This window comes from Gossypium hirsutum, chromosome A06 (assembly GCF_007990345.1).
Source record: "Gossypium hirsutum isolate 1008001.06 chromosome A06, Gossypium_hirsutum_v2.1, whole genome shotgun sequence".
NCBI lineage: Eukaryota > Viridiplantae > Streptophyta > Magnoliopsida > Malvales > Malvaceae > Gossypium > Gossypium hirsutum.
This window is the reverse complement of record NC_053429.1, coordinates 76,563,058-76,578,548: the sequence shown is the minus strand read 5'-3', so window position 1 is coordinate 76,578,548 and position 15,491 is coordinate 76,563,058. Positions and strand designations below refer to the sequence as shown.

Below are 15,491 nucleotides of genomic sequence, written 5' to 3'. Positions count from 1 at the left end.
CTTGTGCATGCAAAAAGATAGACTAATGCCTTTTATTAGCAATACTCCAAGAAATAGCTTATTTATGTTGCTTAAGAATATGGACCAATTTCTCTTCTTGAGTTACATCTAGTGTTGCAGAGACAATAACTACAAGAGTATTGTTATCACCCAGAAAGACGTATTTAAGATGAGTAGGCAATGGTTTCAATTCCAGAGGCAAATTTTCGTCGATAGATGGCTTGAGAATTGGTCCTGTTCTATTGGCTAAGTCTAAGGATTCAATCTACCATCCATGCTTGAGTTCAATATTATTAGCTTTAACCATGCTGTCACAATTATCTAAGAATTTATCATTAGATGTTACTGCAAACTCGTCAGAAAGTATTATTCTTTGGTCATTGAATTCTTCCTCAATTAGATCATCTAGCACATCGATGGTATGACATTATTCTTTATCCTTGTATTGAATAGATTCGTAAATACTGAAGGTAATGTGCTCATCATTAAGTCGCATGGTCAGCTCACCTTTGTAAACATCAATAAGAGTTCATTCGGTGGTAAAAATGGTTGTCCCAAGATTATGGGAACCTCCTTGTCTGCCTCGCAGTCAAGTATGATAAAATCAACCAGAAAAATGAATGTATCCACACGAACTAAGATATCTTTGATTTGCCTTTCAGGTTGAGTCAAGGATCAATCAACTAGTTGCAATGTCACAGCAGTAGGTTTCATGTTATCAATTCCCAACTTTTGGAAAGTAGATAATGGCATTAAGTTGATGCTAGCTCCCAAGTCACATAAAGCCTTGTCCAAATAATGGTTTCCAGTTGAACAAGGGATAGTAAAGCTCTCAAGATCTTTCATTTTATGGGGCAACTTATTTGTCAAAACAACACTACAGCCTTTTGTGAGTGCAATAGTTTCCATATCATTAAGCTTTTCCTTCTTGAACAAAAGCTCCTTTATAGATTTCCCATAATTAAGAATTTGCACAAGAGCGTCTACTAAAGGAATATTGACCTGAAGTTGCTTCAGTGTGTTTAGGAACTATTGGTATTGCTTATCCGACTCTTTCTCCCTGAATCTTTATGGAAAAGGTAAAGGTGGAGATACATCTGATTGCACCGACACCTTTGATTGTATCAATAGTTTCAAAGGTCAGACATTTGGCATATAAGTGACAATTTGTGGAACTTCGTTGTTTGGCACATCGAACAGCTCTTCAGATTCAACATTCTCACCAGGGATCACTTCACCAGTATCTTGAGGTGCTATAGTAGAGTCTGTAGTCGACTCAACAGTTTGTTTACCACTCCTGAGCGTGATAGCCTTGTGGTGTTCTTTCCCCCTCAACTGTGATTTTATGTGTCATTAGGTAGTGTGGCCAATGGTCGAGCATTCAGATTCGAAGCAAGTTGTCCTAATTGTGTCTCCAATGCCCGAATAGAAGATGAATTCCCTTGTACAATAACTTCTATGCGAGTCATATGCTCCCGCATTAAAGCCTCAAGACTTGTTAATGAGTCAAAATGAGAAGCTTACGTGTACTGTTGTTGTCGATGTCCTTGAACATGCTGATTTGGCAATGAAGATTGTTGTGGCTGCATTTGATTCTAGTGTGGATACATCTGGCTTTGTTGTGGATGCATTTGAGTATGCTGATTGTAGTTCTATTATTGTTGATTGTAATTCCCTTGTCTTGGATTATAATTGCCGTGGGTAGATATATTTCCATATCAAAATGTCGCAGCATTTTGTCCAGCATTCTCAGTTCCCCAAGACTGTGGATTGCATACAAAATTATTATAAGAGTTTCCAGAAGAATTGTTGCGGATGTTACTGACATAAAAGACATTCTATGCATGTTATGGACAATCTTCATAGTTGTGGTTGTCACTACAAATCTCTCAACAAAAGATAGGAACATCAACTTGTTGAGCGATTTGTATAGGTGCAATGTCACTAGTCCCTTGCATATTTTTTATCATATTTTCAAGAGAAGAAACTTGATTACTAAGTGCAGATATTATGTCCAATTCAATAACTCCCGGAGTAGCTTTTGCTTGTGCAACTATAAAGATAGGATATTGATTGTAACACCCCGTACCCGAGACCGTTGCCGGAGTCGGACATGAGGGTTCACAGACTAAATTCGCTTACTATCGCAGTCCATTTTAAAAATTTCCAGGCAGTTGGCTAACTGCGTCACTGTCACCTTAAAAATCATATCTTGAGTTTAACAACTCGAAAATCAGTTTTGTAATTTTTCCCTGAAACTATACTCATATACCCATCTACATATTTTTTTCTATAATTTTTGGTCAGGTCAATTAGTACAGTTTATTAGTTAAATTATCCCCTGTTACAGGGTGCGACTACACTGACCTTCATGCATTACGATTTGGATATCTCCCTGCACAGAGCTTCAATACTGATGCCGTTTGTTTCTATAAAACTAGACTCAGAGAGGAATCTATACATATATGGCATGACTCCTAATTATCTCTGGTTAATTTATAATAAATTTCCAAAGTCGGAACAGGGAATCCAGAAACCGTTCTGGCCCTGTCTCACGAGAACCTGAATATCTTTTAACATACTTTCCATATGATCATTTCGTTACTTTCCTATGAAAATAGATTCATCAAGGTTCGTTTACATAATTTTTTCACTATTTAATTCCATTCCTACTATTTTTAGTGATTTTCCAAATCTACATCACTGCTGATGTCAGCATCTGCCTTTAAGGTAGACTTTACCTATTTCATAGTTTCCATGATTCAACTAGCCCTTTTAGCATAAATAGCATAAATTATGATAGTGATTAACCATTCCCATGGCCAATCCTTGTTAAGCATATCCACACCTCTCAATAACCATATCCATACCAAATGATTATAACATTATGCTCAAACATATATAAGCCATTTTCGCATGGCTATCCAAAATTATACAAATCCAAAGGGTCCATGACCCACAACAAAAAGGGTAGTCCTATACATGCCATTTCAAAGTTCAACCAAAATTGTACCAAAAGGGGGCTTTGATAGTGTGGGAGACTTCGACTTCCAAAAATCCCGAGTCCGATAGCTGAAGAACCAAAATCTATAAAACAGAGAATCAAAGAAACGGAGTAAGCATTAAATGCTTAGTAAGTTTTGAGCAAAGAATTTAGACACAACCAAAGTATAGCATTCATGTAGCTAAACGGATAATTTCATATGCACAAATTTTCAATATCATACTTACTTCACATTACCAACCCTTTTATTCATACACAAAGATCAACTTAGCCAAAGGTCGGTAGCTCATTTATCAACTGAGCGAATACTTATTTATAAGGGCTCAACTAATTCAAAGCACATACGAAACATACCTCAATGTTGGGATGTTACAAGCGTATTAACTGAAATTTTTACAGCAAGATCATTCATTCCCAAATCACGTACCTTCGGAATTTAACCGGATATAGCTACTCGTTCAAATGCCTTCGGGACATAGCCCGGTTATAGTAACTCGCACAAATGCCTTCGGGACTTAGCCCGATTATAGTAACTCGCACAAATGCCTTCGGGACTTAACCCGGATTTAGTAACTCGCACCAATGCCTTCGGGCTTAGCCCGGAATTAGTAACTCGCACAAATGCCTTCGGATCTTAGTTCGGATATGGTCACTTAGCACAAAGCCTTCGGGACTTAGCCCGGACATCATTCGAATAACCATGCACATTTAACAATAAATCATGACACATTCGTATTTCATTTTCATTAGCAAAACTCAAACACAAGACACTTATCTTTCTTTCAATTTCGGCTCAATAGCCACACACAAAGAGCATGATTTTGATTTGCTTAAAACATGATCTAATCAAATCATAATTTAAGCTCTATTACTCAAGAACTTACCTCGGATGTGGTCGAGCGATTTCGACAGCTATTCGATCACTTTTTCCTTTCCCTTATCCAACTGTGGTCCTCTAAGCTCTTGAGCTAATTCAAACAAATTTAACTCATTAAAGTCTCATTTGGCTAGCTTATGGCCGAATATGACAAGGAGTTTGATAGGTCATATGGCCACCTTTTAGCTCAAATACACAATGGTCACACGCATTTTTAATCACATCAAGCAATTTAATACAATTCATTCGAACATCAAAAGAGAAGATCAAGGTACTTAGCCCATATATACATTAGACATTAGAGTCACATATGTACGAAATCACGAATCGAATTCAACATACTAGCTAATATTTCCCCTCAGCCGAATTTTCTAAGTCAAGCTAAAGCCATCAATAGGCTACCTATGGCCGAACATACACATAACTTATGTACTTATTCATGTGGCCGAACATACATGTCTATGTTGGGGCCGATTGCAACACTTAATACATTCTACAAGTATGGTCACTTGTATTGACTAAACACCATTTTGTTTCAAGTTCAAAACTTGGCTAATACACACATATATACACTAGTAAAGCATCCTCTCCCTTTCCATCAATTTAACACATGCATTACTCATTAATATACAAAAATTATATTCGGCCTTAGCACACAACTTGCTAGCCGATTCTTCTCCATCTAGCAACTAATGCACATATGTGCTCATTCGTTAGACTCTACTTCATCTAACAACAACCATATTTTTCCCTTCTACTTCCTACCATGGCCGAATGCATCACAACACCATACCATTTCAATTTTTGGTCATGGTTAAACAAAGAACTTAATGTCTCACTCAAAAATGCTAAAAAGAAGATTCAAGAATCATCAATCCACCATCACATGCACCATTACAAAGCTTCACTTTTAGCATGCAAATGATATCAACACAAATCCACCTTAGCCGAATATCATCTCCATGACATAGTAAAGATTTGAACCATGGGCTAGTTAGAACTCAAGCTAACTACTAAAATATACATGAATCTCATGGAGCAACCTCAAACATACCTTAGCCTAGTTACATGCATGGCCGAACCTCTTCAACATTTCCTCCTTTCTTTCCTTTTGAATTTCGGTCAAGGATGTTCAAGGATGAAAACACATTTTTTTTTGTTTTCTTTCTTCCATTCACGGCAAAGGGGGGGGCATGGATGAGACCATTTTTTTTTCATCACTCCTCCCTTTCATTATTTAATTACCATGCTCATTATTTTATTGTTTCCTCCCATGATGCACCAACACAACATGTCTATGACATGTTTTGCCCATCACCCTTTGTCCATCCTAATGTCATGGCCGGCCACTACTAGATGGGAGGGGGGAAATTGACATGCAAGTCCCCCCTTTTTCAACATGCACTAATAGGTCCTTATGTTTTGATCTATCACATTTCAAAAATGTCACACATAAGTCCTATTGACTAAATTCACATGCAACTTACTAAATAGAAGCTTAAAATTTTCACACATTTATTTTAGACAATAAATATCATATTCAAACAATTTGGTGACTCGGTTTAGCGGTCCCGAAACCGCTTTCCTACTAGGGTCACTTTAGGGCTGTCACATTGATAATCATTCTAAGCAATTCTCTCAAGAATTCTAACAACATCATTATAAGTACAATATAGCAAAAGACCATTGGCTGATGCGTCAACAAGATTCCTCATGTGTGAATTTAGCCCATTATAGAAATTTTCAATTTGTGTTTCCTGTCGAATATTGTGCATGGGACAACATCTAAGAAAAGATTTATAACATTCCTATGTGCTGTGAAGATTCTCATCATCCTGCTGATGAGAAGTTGTAATATCATTTCCGAGATGAGCATTCATTATCAGTGGGTTAAATTGCAAAACAAGTTATGTTGCTAGTGCATTCCAATAAGTAATTGATCTGGCAGGTAGCCCAAGGAACCAAGTACGAGCTATTAGGGACAAGGAATAAGGAAATAATTACATCTTCAAAGCGTCATCAGGAACGCCTTTTTGACTAAAGGAAGCAAAAATTATTAAAAATAATTTAAGATGTTCTCGTGCAACTTCATGTGGCAGTCTAGCATATTGCCCATTAGAATTCAGCATTTGAAACATTACTGGCTTGAGATCAAAATTTCCAACTTGGATTGCTGGCCTAACAGCTGCCAGTTGTAAGTCATCCAAGACAGGTACTACAAAATCTCATATAGTCCTATTTTGTATTTGAGCGTCTTGCGACAACGGTGGGTTATTAGCATTTTTGTGATGCATCGAGGGTATAACTTCATAATTTCTTGGTAAAGCCATATTCCTTTGTTCTCAAAATCTCTTCCAGTGATTCTTTCAATTTTTTGATAAAAATTGGCAATAAACTCTAAATTTCTTCGAGTTATACAACACCTAAAATAGAATGTAAAAATAGTGACAAAAAGAAAACAAGTTAGTAACAACTAAGTATTATGAAATAAAAACAAACAAAAATAAACATCAAACAAAAGTCGTCCCTGACAATTGCACCAAAACTTGATTGCTTGTTTAACATCACAGTAATAATGTGCAAGCGTATATTGTCGATGCAAGTATAGTAGACAAATATGAGTCTATCGGATATCGATCCCACAAGGATTGTAACGCCCCGTGCCTGAGACCATTGCCGGAGTCGAACACGAGGTGTTAACAGACTTATTTCATTGTAAAACACAGTTCATTTTAAAATTTCCAGACAAGCTGGTTAACTGCATCACAGTCACTTTAAAAATCATATCTCGAGTTCCAAAACTCGAAAACTGATTCTGTAAATTTTCGCTAAAACTAGACTCATATATTCATCTACAAATTTTTTTCTAGAATTTTTTGTCTGGCGAATTAGTACAGTTTATTAGTTAAATTCTCCCCTATTACAGGGTTCGACTACTCTGCCCTTCATGTATTGTGACTTAGATATCTCCCTGTACAGGGCTTCAATACTTATACCGTTTGCTTCTAAAGAAACTAGACACGAAAAGAAATCTGTACATATAGAGAATGACTTATAATTGTCTCTGGTTAATTTATAGTGAATTTCCAAAGTTGGAACAGGGGATCCAGAAATCGCTCTGGCCCTGTTTCACGAAAACTTATACATCTCATAAAATACGGCTCATATGATCATTTCGTTACTTTCATATGGAAATAGATTCATCAAGGTTCGATTACATAATTTGTTCACTATTTAATTCCATTCCTACTATTTTTAGTGATTTTTAAAATCCACATCACTGCTGCTGTCAGCATCTATTTTTAAGGTAAACTTTACCTATTTCATGGTTTTCCATGGATCAACTAGAATTTTGTCATACATAGCACCAAAATGATCGTGATTAACCATTCCAATGGCTAATCGTTACCAACATTTCCATACCACTCAATGAACAGCATACAAAATGATTATAACGCTATGCTCAAAATATATATAAGCCATTTTCGCATGGCTATCCAAATATATACATTACCGAAGGTACTTGTCTAACAACAAAGGGCAGTCCTATACATGCCATTAACAGAGTTCAACTAAAAGAGTACCAAAAAAGGCTTTGATAGTGTGGGCGACTTCGACTTTGACACTCCCGAGTCCGATAGCTGACGAACCAAAATCTATAGAACAGAGAATCAAAGAAACGGAATAAGCATTTAATGCTTAGTAAGTTTTGAATAATGAAATTAGTTTCGGCTAAGGTATAACATTCATATGGCTAAATGAATAACTTCATATATGCACATTCTCATAATTATACTTACTTCACGCTTCAATCAATATATTCATACACAAGGTATCAAACCTAACTAAAGGCCGAAAATTCGTTAATCAATTGAACGAATACTATTTAAAACGAATCGAACTTTCCGATGCATATACGAAACATACCTTATCGTTTGGAATTTTATGAGCGTATTAATTGAAATTATTACAGCAAGATCGCTCACTTCCAAACCCAAGTATCCTCGGGATTTAGCCGGATATAACAACTCGTACAAATGCCTTCGGGTCTTAGCCCGGATATAGCAACTCGCACAATTGCCTTCGGGTCTTAGCCCGGATATAATCACTAGCATAAATGCCTTCGGGACATAGCCCGGATATAGTAACTCGCACGAATGCCTTCGGATCTTAGTCCAGTTATCATCCGAATAATCATGCACATATGTCCACAAATCATAACACATTTTTATTTCGTTTTCATTAGTAGGACTCAGACACAAGGCACTTATCTACCATTACCATTTTCAGCTCAATAGCCACATACAAAGAGCATGGTTTTGATTCGCTATATAACATGATCTAATCGAATCATAATCTAAGTTCCATTACTCGAAAACTTACCTCGGATGTTGTTGAGCGATTTCAACGGCTATTCGATCACTTTTTCCTTTCCCTTATCCAACTTTGATCCTCTAAGCTCTTGAGCTAAATCAAACAATTTGCTTCCCAATCAAACACAATCACATGGCATCCATATATATTTTAGAACCATTCTTAACATACTACTCATTTACAAAACAAAACACTCATATCACAATTATAAAACTACAAGCCGAATATACCTATACTTTCCTCACTTAAACATCAACCCTCAATTCATGTACATTCTTAAATAGAGTAATCCTTACTTGAACTATTAGCCAACTTTATCAAATGAACAATTTTACTTAAAGTGCCATATATATATATCTACATAAGTGCTTAGATACCATGTTTCCAACAATTATTTCCTAGCTTAGTAGCCGAACCAATATTCAATAACAAACTCCTCTTTGATCAAATATATATTCGGCAAGGACATGATAATTTATACTACATCAATTTTAAGCACATAAATTACTCAAACATAATCAAATTCACATTCGGTCTTGGTACATAATAAGGTAGCCGATTCTTTACCCTTAGCACCCAATGCTCACATATGATTTTTTGTATAGTTCAAACACTCATCTACCATCGTTCATCTAAATTTAACATGAAACAACAACCATATATCTCTTCCATTTTCTACCATGGCCGAATGCTCTAGCTACCACACCGTTTCAAATTTTGCCATGGGTTAAGCAAAGAACTTAATGACTAACTCAAAAATGCTAAAAAGAAAATCCAAGAATCATCAATCCACCATCACATGTATCATTACAAAGCTTCACACTTAGCATGCTAATGACATCAACACAAATCCACCTTAGCCGAAACTTAACTCATACAAAACCTATCTTCAAACCATAAAATAGGTAGAATTTAACTAATCATTCAAATGGTGCATAAGTTTTTTTTTTCAAGAATGGCATTGAACTTACCTTCCTCTTGCTATCCACCTTGGCCGAATTTCTTCCCTAAAGATTTTTCTTCCTCCTCTTTCTCTAGTCACGGTAATGGGGGAGTAAGGGTGAGACAACTTTGGTTTCTCCTCCCACTCACCTCATGTTTTATCATTCTTAATTCACTATTTTATTTTCTAAACTAATAATGCTAATAGAAAATTCATATTATCATCAATAACCCATCCATGGCCGGCCACTACTCATTATAATTGGAAATTTGACATCAAATCCATCATTCTTATAACATGCATTAATTGATCCTTATAGATTAACCTGTCACATTTTAAAAGTGTCACACATAAGTCCTATTAGCTGAATTCACATGCAATCGACTAAATCGGAGCTTAAAACTTTCACACATTCATATTCACACATTTTAGACAGTAAATATCATATTCAAATACTTCGGTGATTTGGTTTAGGGGTCCCGAAACCGCTTTCCTACTAGGGTCAATTTAGGGCTGTCACAAGGATGGTTGTCTTTTGTCTATTAATGTCAGTGCAATAAATAAATAGAAACGAGATAAATTGTGAGAGCAGTTATCGAAGCAATAACTTGAAAACAATAAGATAAAATATGATAATGATAAAATTGGATCCCCAACGCGAATATTGAACAGAATACTAAGTGCTCACAGGATATAAAAGGATAGGTCATTGTTGATGCATTAAATTGCAATGAATATCTTACCAAGCTTAACTTCTATATTTAATCAAAGACTTAAACATGCACATTAACCACACCTTCTGATGATGGCAATGGAACACTATTAAGAACAAGTGGATTAAATTCCTCTAATCTTCAAGCAACTTCCGTTGTTTTGCTTGTTAGCTTGAATTGTTGCTATACTTTCCAGTATCAGTAACCGCAATAAAACTTCCATGCTAAAACATTCAAACCCAAAGATTAAATAGTAGAAGCAAGATTGAATAAAATAACATTTAACCCATAAATCATGTATACTTCCATACAAACATAAAATAGAAAGTAATCACCAGCAGTTAGAAAAGAAACATAAAAGAAACAAGTGGAGAGTACTATTCCTATAAAATCTCGACTTGATCTCTCAACTCCCTCTTGTGTCACACTCAAGGTCCTCGTCAAGACCTAATCTACGTCCCTTTCACGTCGGTTCACCTATAGGAAGCTTAAGCCACCATAGCTGAAAGGCTTCAAAAGATAGGTTAAAGAAGATATTCTCCAAAAAAGCCTCTCTTTTTTCTTTTCACTTGAATATTTATATTCTTCCCAAATAGCACAGGCGTCCTTTCATTAGAATCATGCTGCCTCTGTACTTACAAGTTGGCTATACAAGACTGGGTCGCACACACATTTTTGTTCTTATCCAGGTTGCTATCAGGTGCGGTGACAATTCTAGGCGCAATCTAAAAATACTCATGCAGCGACATTGGTACCAAAACATGACAAAATTAAGGATAAATAGGCTAAGATCCATTGAGTTATAAAATGCAATTTACTGGACTGAAAATGCTAAAATATGTGTTAAAGATAACTAAATGGTTACAAATTAACCAATCAGTAGGGAGGAAACATATGTTCTTTCTAGTACTATCAATTGAGCAAGTTTGAATGTTTCAAACTGTGCTATATTTAGCTTGAGGAAAAAAGTGGAGGGGTTTGAATAGCATTTAGGGGAAGCTCAAGCGTTATTTTTCCAGTATGAAAATTAGCTAAGATCACTTGATTGGATCAGCTATAGGGACGATTTTGGGCTACCCAATTGCTTGGTGGTTCAGCCCTCTATAGTTAGCAAACTGGGCCACTTTCTTCTTCAGACTTTATATTAATTTTTGACCCAATTAATGTTGGATAACGTTAAATATAAAGTATGTATAACAATCATTATTCAACCGTCCTTGGCTAGAAAATAATTTAGCCATGCTCTTGATTCACATGATGCAAAAATTACCACAATGGTTTAAGCCTTTTGAGGTGTCTGCTGAGCCAATTTTTACATTTTGTGTAAAACTATAAACGAAATTTGTGAAAATTTATTATAAAAATAATTAAAATTCAATATGTTAATAATTTAAGTCCAGATTAATTATTTTAAAAATAAAGTATGAATTTCGACAAAAATTACTACGGAATTGCATGAATTAGAGCTCAAAAGGTGCTGAGAAAGTCTATATATATATTTTGTTTCCAGATACTAAACATTTATAACCACAAAGCTTACTCAAACTAACTTATAAACAACATCATCATAAGCAAAATAAATTAAGGGCTCGTAGTTCGTCCATTTATAACCTGACATTAGTGTATCCAAGTCTTCTACTAAGATATTGATCGAGCTTTCCGACAATCTACAAGACAAGGAAAAACAACTACATAAGGAATTAGTGCTTAGTAAGCTCGTATAAAGGATACTTAACTTACTGAACATAAATGATTAAACTATTAAAACATTGATTATTTAAAATTATTCATACTTTTCCTTCTAATTTACAACAAACTACAAGGTTGGTAGGTGTATTAAAGAGCATATCCAATCAATTGAACATGAAACATATCAATAGGAAGGTCAATACATAATTCCTCAATCTATTACTCAATTTGTTCTGTTTTCATTTCATATTTATATACCAACATTTTCTATTTCATGTTTCCATAACACATTTCTTTTCCTATACACATCCATTCATTAAAACTTAAATCGTCCATTAAATTAAATGAAGTAACATCAAATATTGGGAAAATATTCATATAACCATTTAATTCCCTAAACACATCACAACATCACGAGTTAACATATTTATAGACATATAAAACATATAATCACACCAATGCATTAATGTTCATTATCAAACTATACTAGTCAAACATTCAACTCGTGTTCATAGTTACGATACATACCTCACCTGAAACATGTTACCTAAATAGCAAATAATCGAAGGATGCCATGGTGTCTTTCAACCATGTTTTTATTTATTCTCGACTTGATGCCATAGTGTCTTTCAACCATGATCTTATTCATTTTCTGTCATGTTCCAATTATGGTCTTATTCATTTTCCATCATGTTGCCATAGTGTCTTTCAACTATGGTCCTATTAATTTACTATCATGTTGTCATAGTGTCTTTCAACCATGGTCCTATTCATTTTTTGTCATGTGCCATAGTGTCTTTCAACTATGGTCTTATTTGTTTGATTCATGATGCCATAGCGTCTTTCAGCTATGGTCTTATTCGATAGGATTGTTATGTCATAATGTCTTTTAGCCATGGTCTCACTCGTTTTTGGTATGGTGCCATAGTGTCTTTCAACTCTGGTCTTATTTATTTTTTGTATAGTACCATAGTGTCTTTCAACTATGGTCTTAATCATTTCCTTCAAGCCAATGAACTCGATTCATATATAGAAAATTAGATATTAAACAATCGAACAACAACTAATTGATTTAATCAAGTTACGAACTTACCTCGACAATAACAATGGCAAAAACGAAGCCGACGACTAATTCAACAAATTAGCTTTTCCTCAATTTAGATCAAAATAATAATATTCATTCAACTAAATCATTCAAATAACTTGATATAATTTATTCAACTTATAACCCTTATCAATGAAAAATTCACAAAATTACCTCCAATATTTTACCTTTTATGCAATTTAGTCCATAAACATGAAACTTGCAATTTAACCACTTCTAATTAAAATTCATACTAGCCAATTTTCCTTTAGTCTTATAACATCCCATATTTTTTCTCATTTCACACAATTTACATTAAAATTTACTATTTCAACAATTTAATCCATAAACATTAAAATCATAAAAAATCACTTAACAAAATACTTATATCTAGCTATTAACTTTAATAATTTATCAACTAAATTGAAAAACACATCAAAATCAGTGATAGAAAGCCCCTAAAATTTTAACAACTCTATAAATTAATCCCTAGGTCGACTAAATTAAGCTAATATGATAACAAAAATATAAAAAATACTAAAAATAGAATAGAAAAATATACCATACAATTGAAATTAAGTTGGTCGAACATCCCCAAAGCTTTAATGGTTGCAACTATGATAGGAAAAAAAAACAAGCAAGAAAATGATGTTGTTTTTCTTTTTAATTCCATTAATGTTACTTTTATTATTTAAACACTTTAAGTTATAAAATTAACATATATTTTATTCATTTCAATGTACCAACCGTCCACCATAATGATTTATGGTCAAATTACATGATAAACCTGTTCCAATTTGTTGTTAAACACAATAAACACATTTAGCTAATAAATACTAACTTTTACATCTTTTATAAATTAGTCATTTTAAATTAAATAAGTATTTAACTGTTAAAAATTCTTAATCAAATTTTAGTATAACCTTAATAATACTCCGTCAATATTTAATAAAATATTTACGGGCTTGATTTATTGAAATGAGGCCTTGGTACCTCCTTTTCTAAAACTACTTGATTTTAGGGATATACCATTTGAACCTACTTTTTTGTTCAAATAATATAAATTATTAAATTAAAATTTATTATAACACTATATTTGACTCATAAATATTAAATAATATTTACAAACTTGCTTGTCGAATTTATAGCCCTAAAACCACTATTTCTGACACCATTGAAAAATGGGTTGTAACCTAGTCATAAAGTCTCCGGTTCTAACCTAGTCATTAGGAAAACAAACGACAATTAGAAAAAATATTTCCAATCCTCGGAAACAATGCCAAAATTTGATGGGTGTTGAAACCACTAAATATAAATTCCTACGAGAAAATAATACTAAATAGTAATATAGAGTAGTAGGATCAATCCCACAAGGATTGGGACTCCTAATTTTTTTATTTTTTTATGACTAGATTTCTAAGTCTAGGCAGCTCTCGTGCCCATGACTTGAATATATGAAGCTGTAAATTAAATAAACAAAGGGGGAATTTAGTTGGTAAAGAAAATAAAATAAACAAATATAAAATAAAATAAAAACAAAATTATGTTTGCAAAATAAAATGAATTAAATTAAATCGGTAAGTTAAATATATTAAAGCGTAGCCTCAGCCTCAATACACTCTGAACATGAACTAATCCTTGAAAAATGGATTTTCCCTTCCAATCAATAAGTTGGTTATAGCGATTAAGAACATCCCAATTGCCAATTCTTTCTTTCATAGTTGATTTTGGTGCGACCTACAAACCAACCCTTACCGATTGTCTAACCGCGATACATATGTTTGTAATTCAAGACCACAACAGCCCTGCGTTCTGAAGAACCCAAATAAAATCAATGGCCTCAACCACATGGGTTGTTTAAATCTAATCATTATCTCCCTTGACAGAATCCAACTGGCCTTTTCCTATCTAGACATACCAATTTGTTAGTGGGAATTTGAATACAACACGATCGACTCAACCTCCCAATTGTATGCCAAACAACTCCAACCTAACGTGCACTTTTTGAATTGAAATTGAATTAAATTTAAGGGATGAATTTGTACTATCCTATATTTTGGAGTGATAGCAAATTTTGTGTTGAAAAGTTATTAGTTCGAGTTCGTATCTCATGATTATTTTGCCAGAGCGATAATGGGGCTAAAGCTAAAAGGAAATTAGTTAAGCATGAGATTAATCATGCTAGTTGGTTTATGAAATGATTTTAAATGAAAATGGTGGAAAGTGGAAAGGGAAAGGGACTTAGGAAGCAATTTAGACAAAATGGTGAAATGGAAAAAAAATGGCAAAATGCATGCACTTTAGCACTAACATGTGAAAGAAAAGAAAGAAAAGAATTTTATTCAATTTCAAAGTGTAACACCCTATACCCTGCCTAGTCGTCAAGCCCAAATATTAGGATGCCACACCACCGTCTCATGTCATATGCAACAAGTAAAAACTCATTCTGAACGAAACGCCTTCCATAATATCATTTATAAAGGCTTTAAGTCAACATACTATTTATTTATCATCATCACATGCTAGACATACATTTAAAAGTCTTATAATCATAGTTAAACATGTATAAGGTCCATTTAGAAAAATCTCAAAACTTACTACGTATGTATTGATACTAAAGGCGAGGTATTAATAATTCTCACAAGCGGTATTGATATCGCTTGGAAAATACGTACCAAGCTTACATTTTGTTTCTTGCTTAAAAACCCCAACCTTGAAAACTATTGGCAGCTCTGTCAAAGTATCGATATTTCTACCCTGAGTATCGATACTTGTGGCAGGGTATCGATAGTAAATTATGTCACTAT

General features: G+C 34.1%; 1 protein-coding gene across 1 annotated transcript; it reads right to left on the bottom strand.

Annotated features, from left to right (window-relative positions):
• Window positions 1-675: 675 nt before the first annotated feature.
• LOC107963351 (uncharacterized) lies at window positions 676-1,481 on the bottom strand. Its single transcript, XM_016899900.1, has 3 exons — window positions 1,422-1,481; window positions 1,147-1,335; window positions 676-1,002 (listed from the first exon to the last, which is right to left on the bottom strand). The coding sequence occupies exons 1-3, from the start codon at window positions 1,479-1,481 to the stop codon at window positions 676-678; spliced, it is 576 nt and encodes a 191-aa protein (XP_016755389.1).
• Between the last annotated feature and the right edge of the window lie 14,010 nt (window positions 1,482-15,491).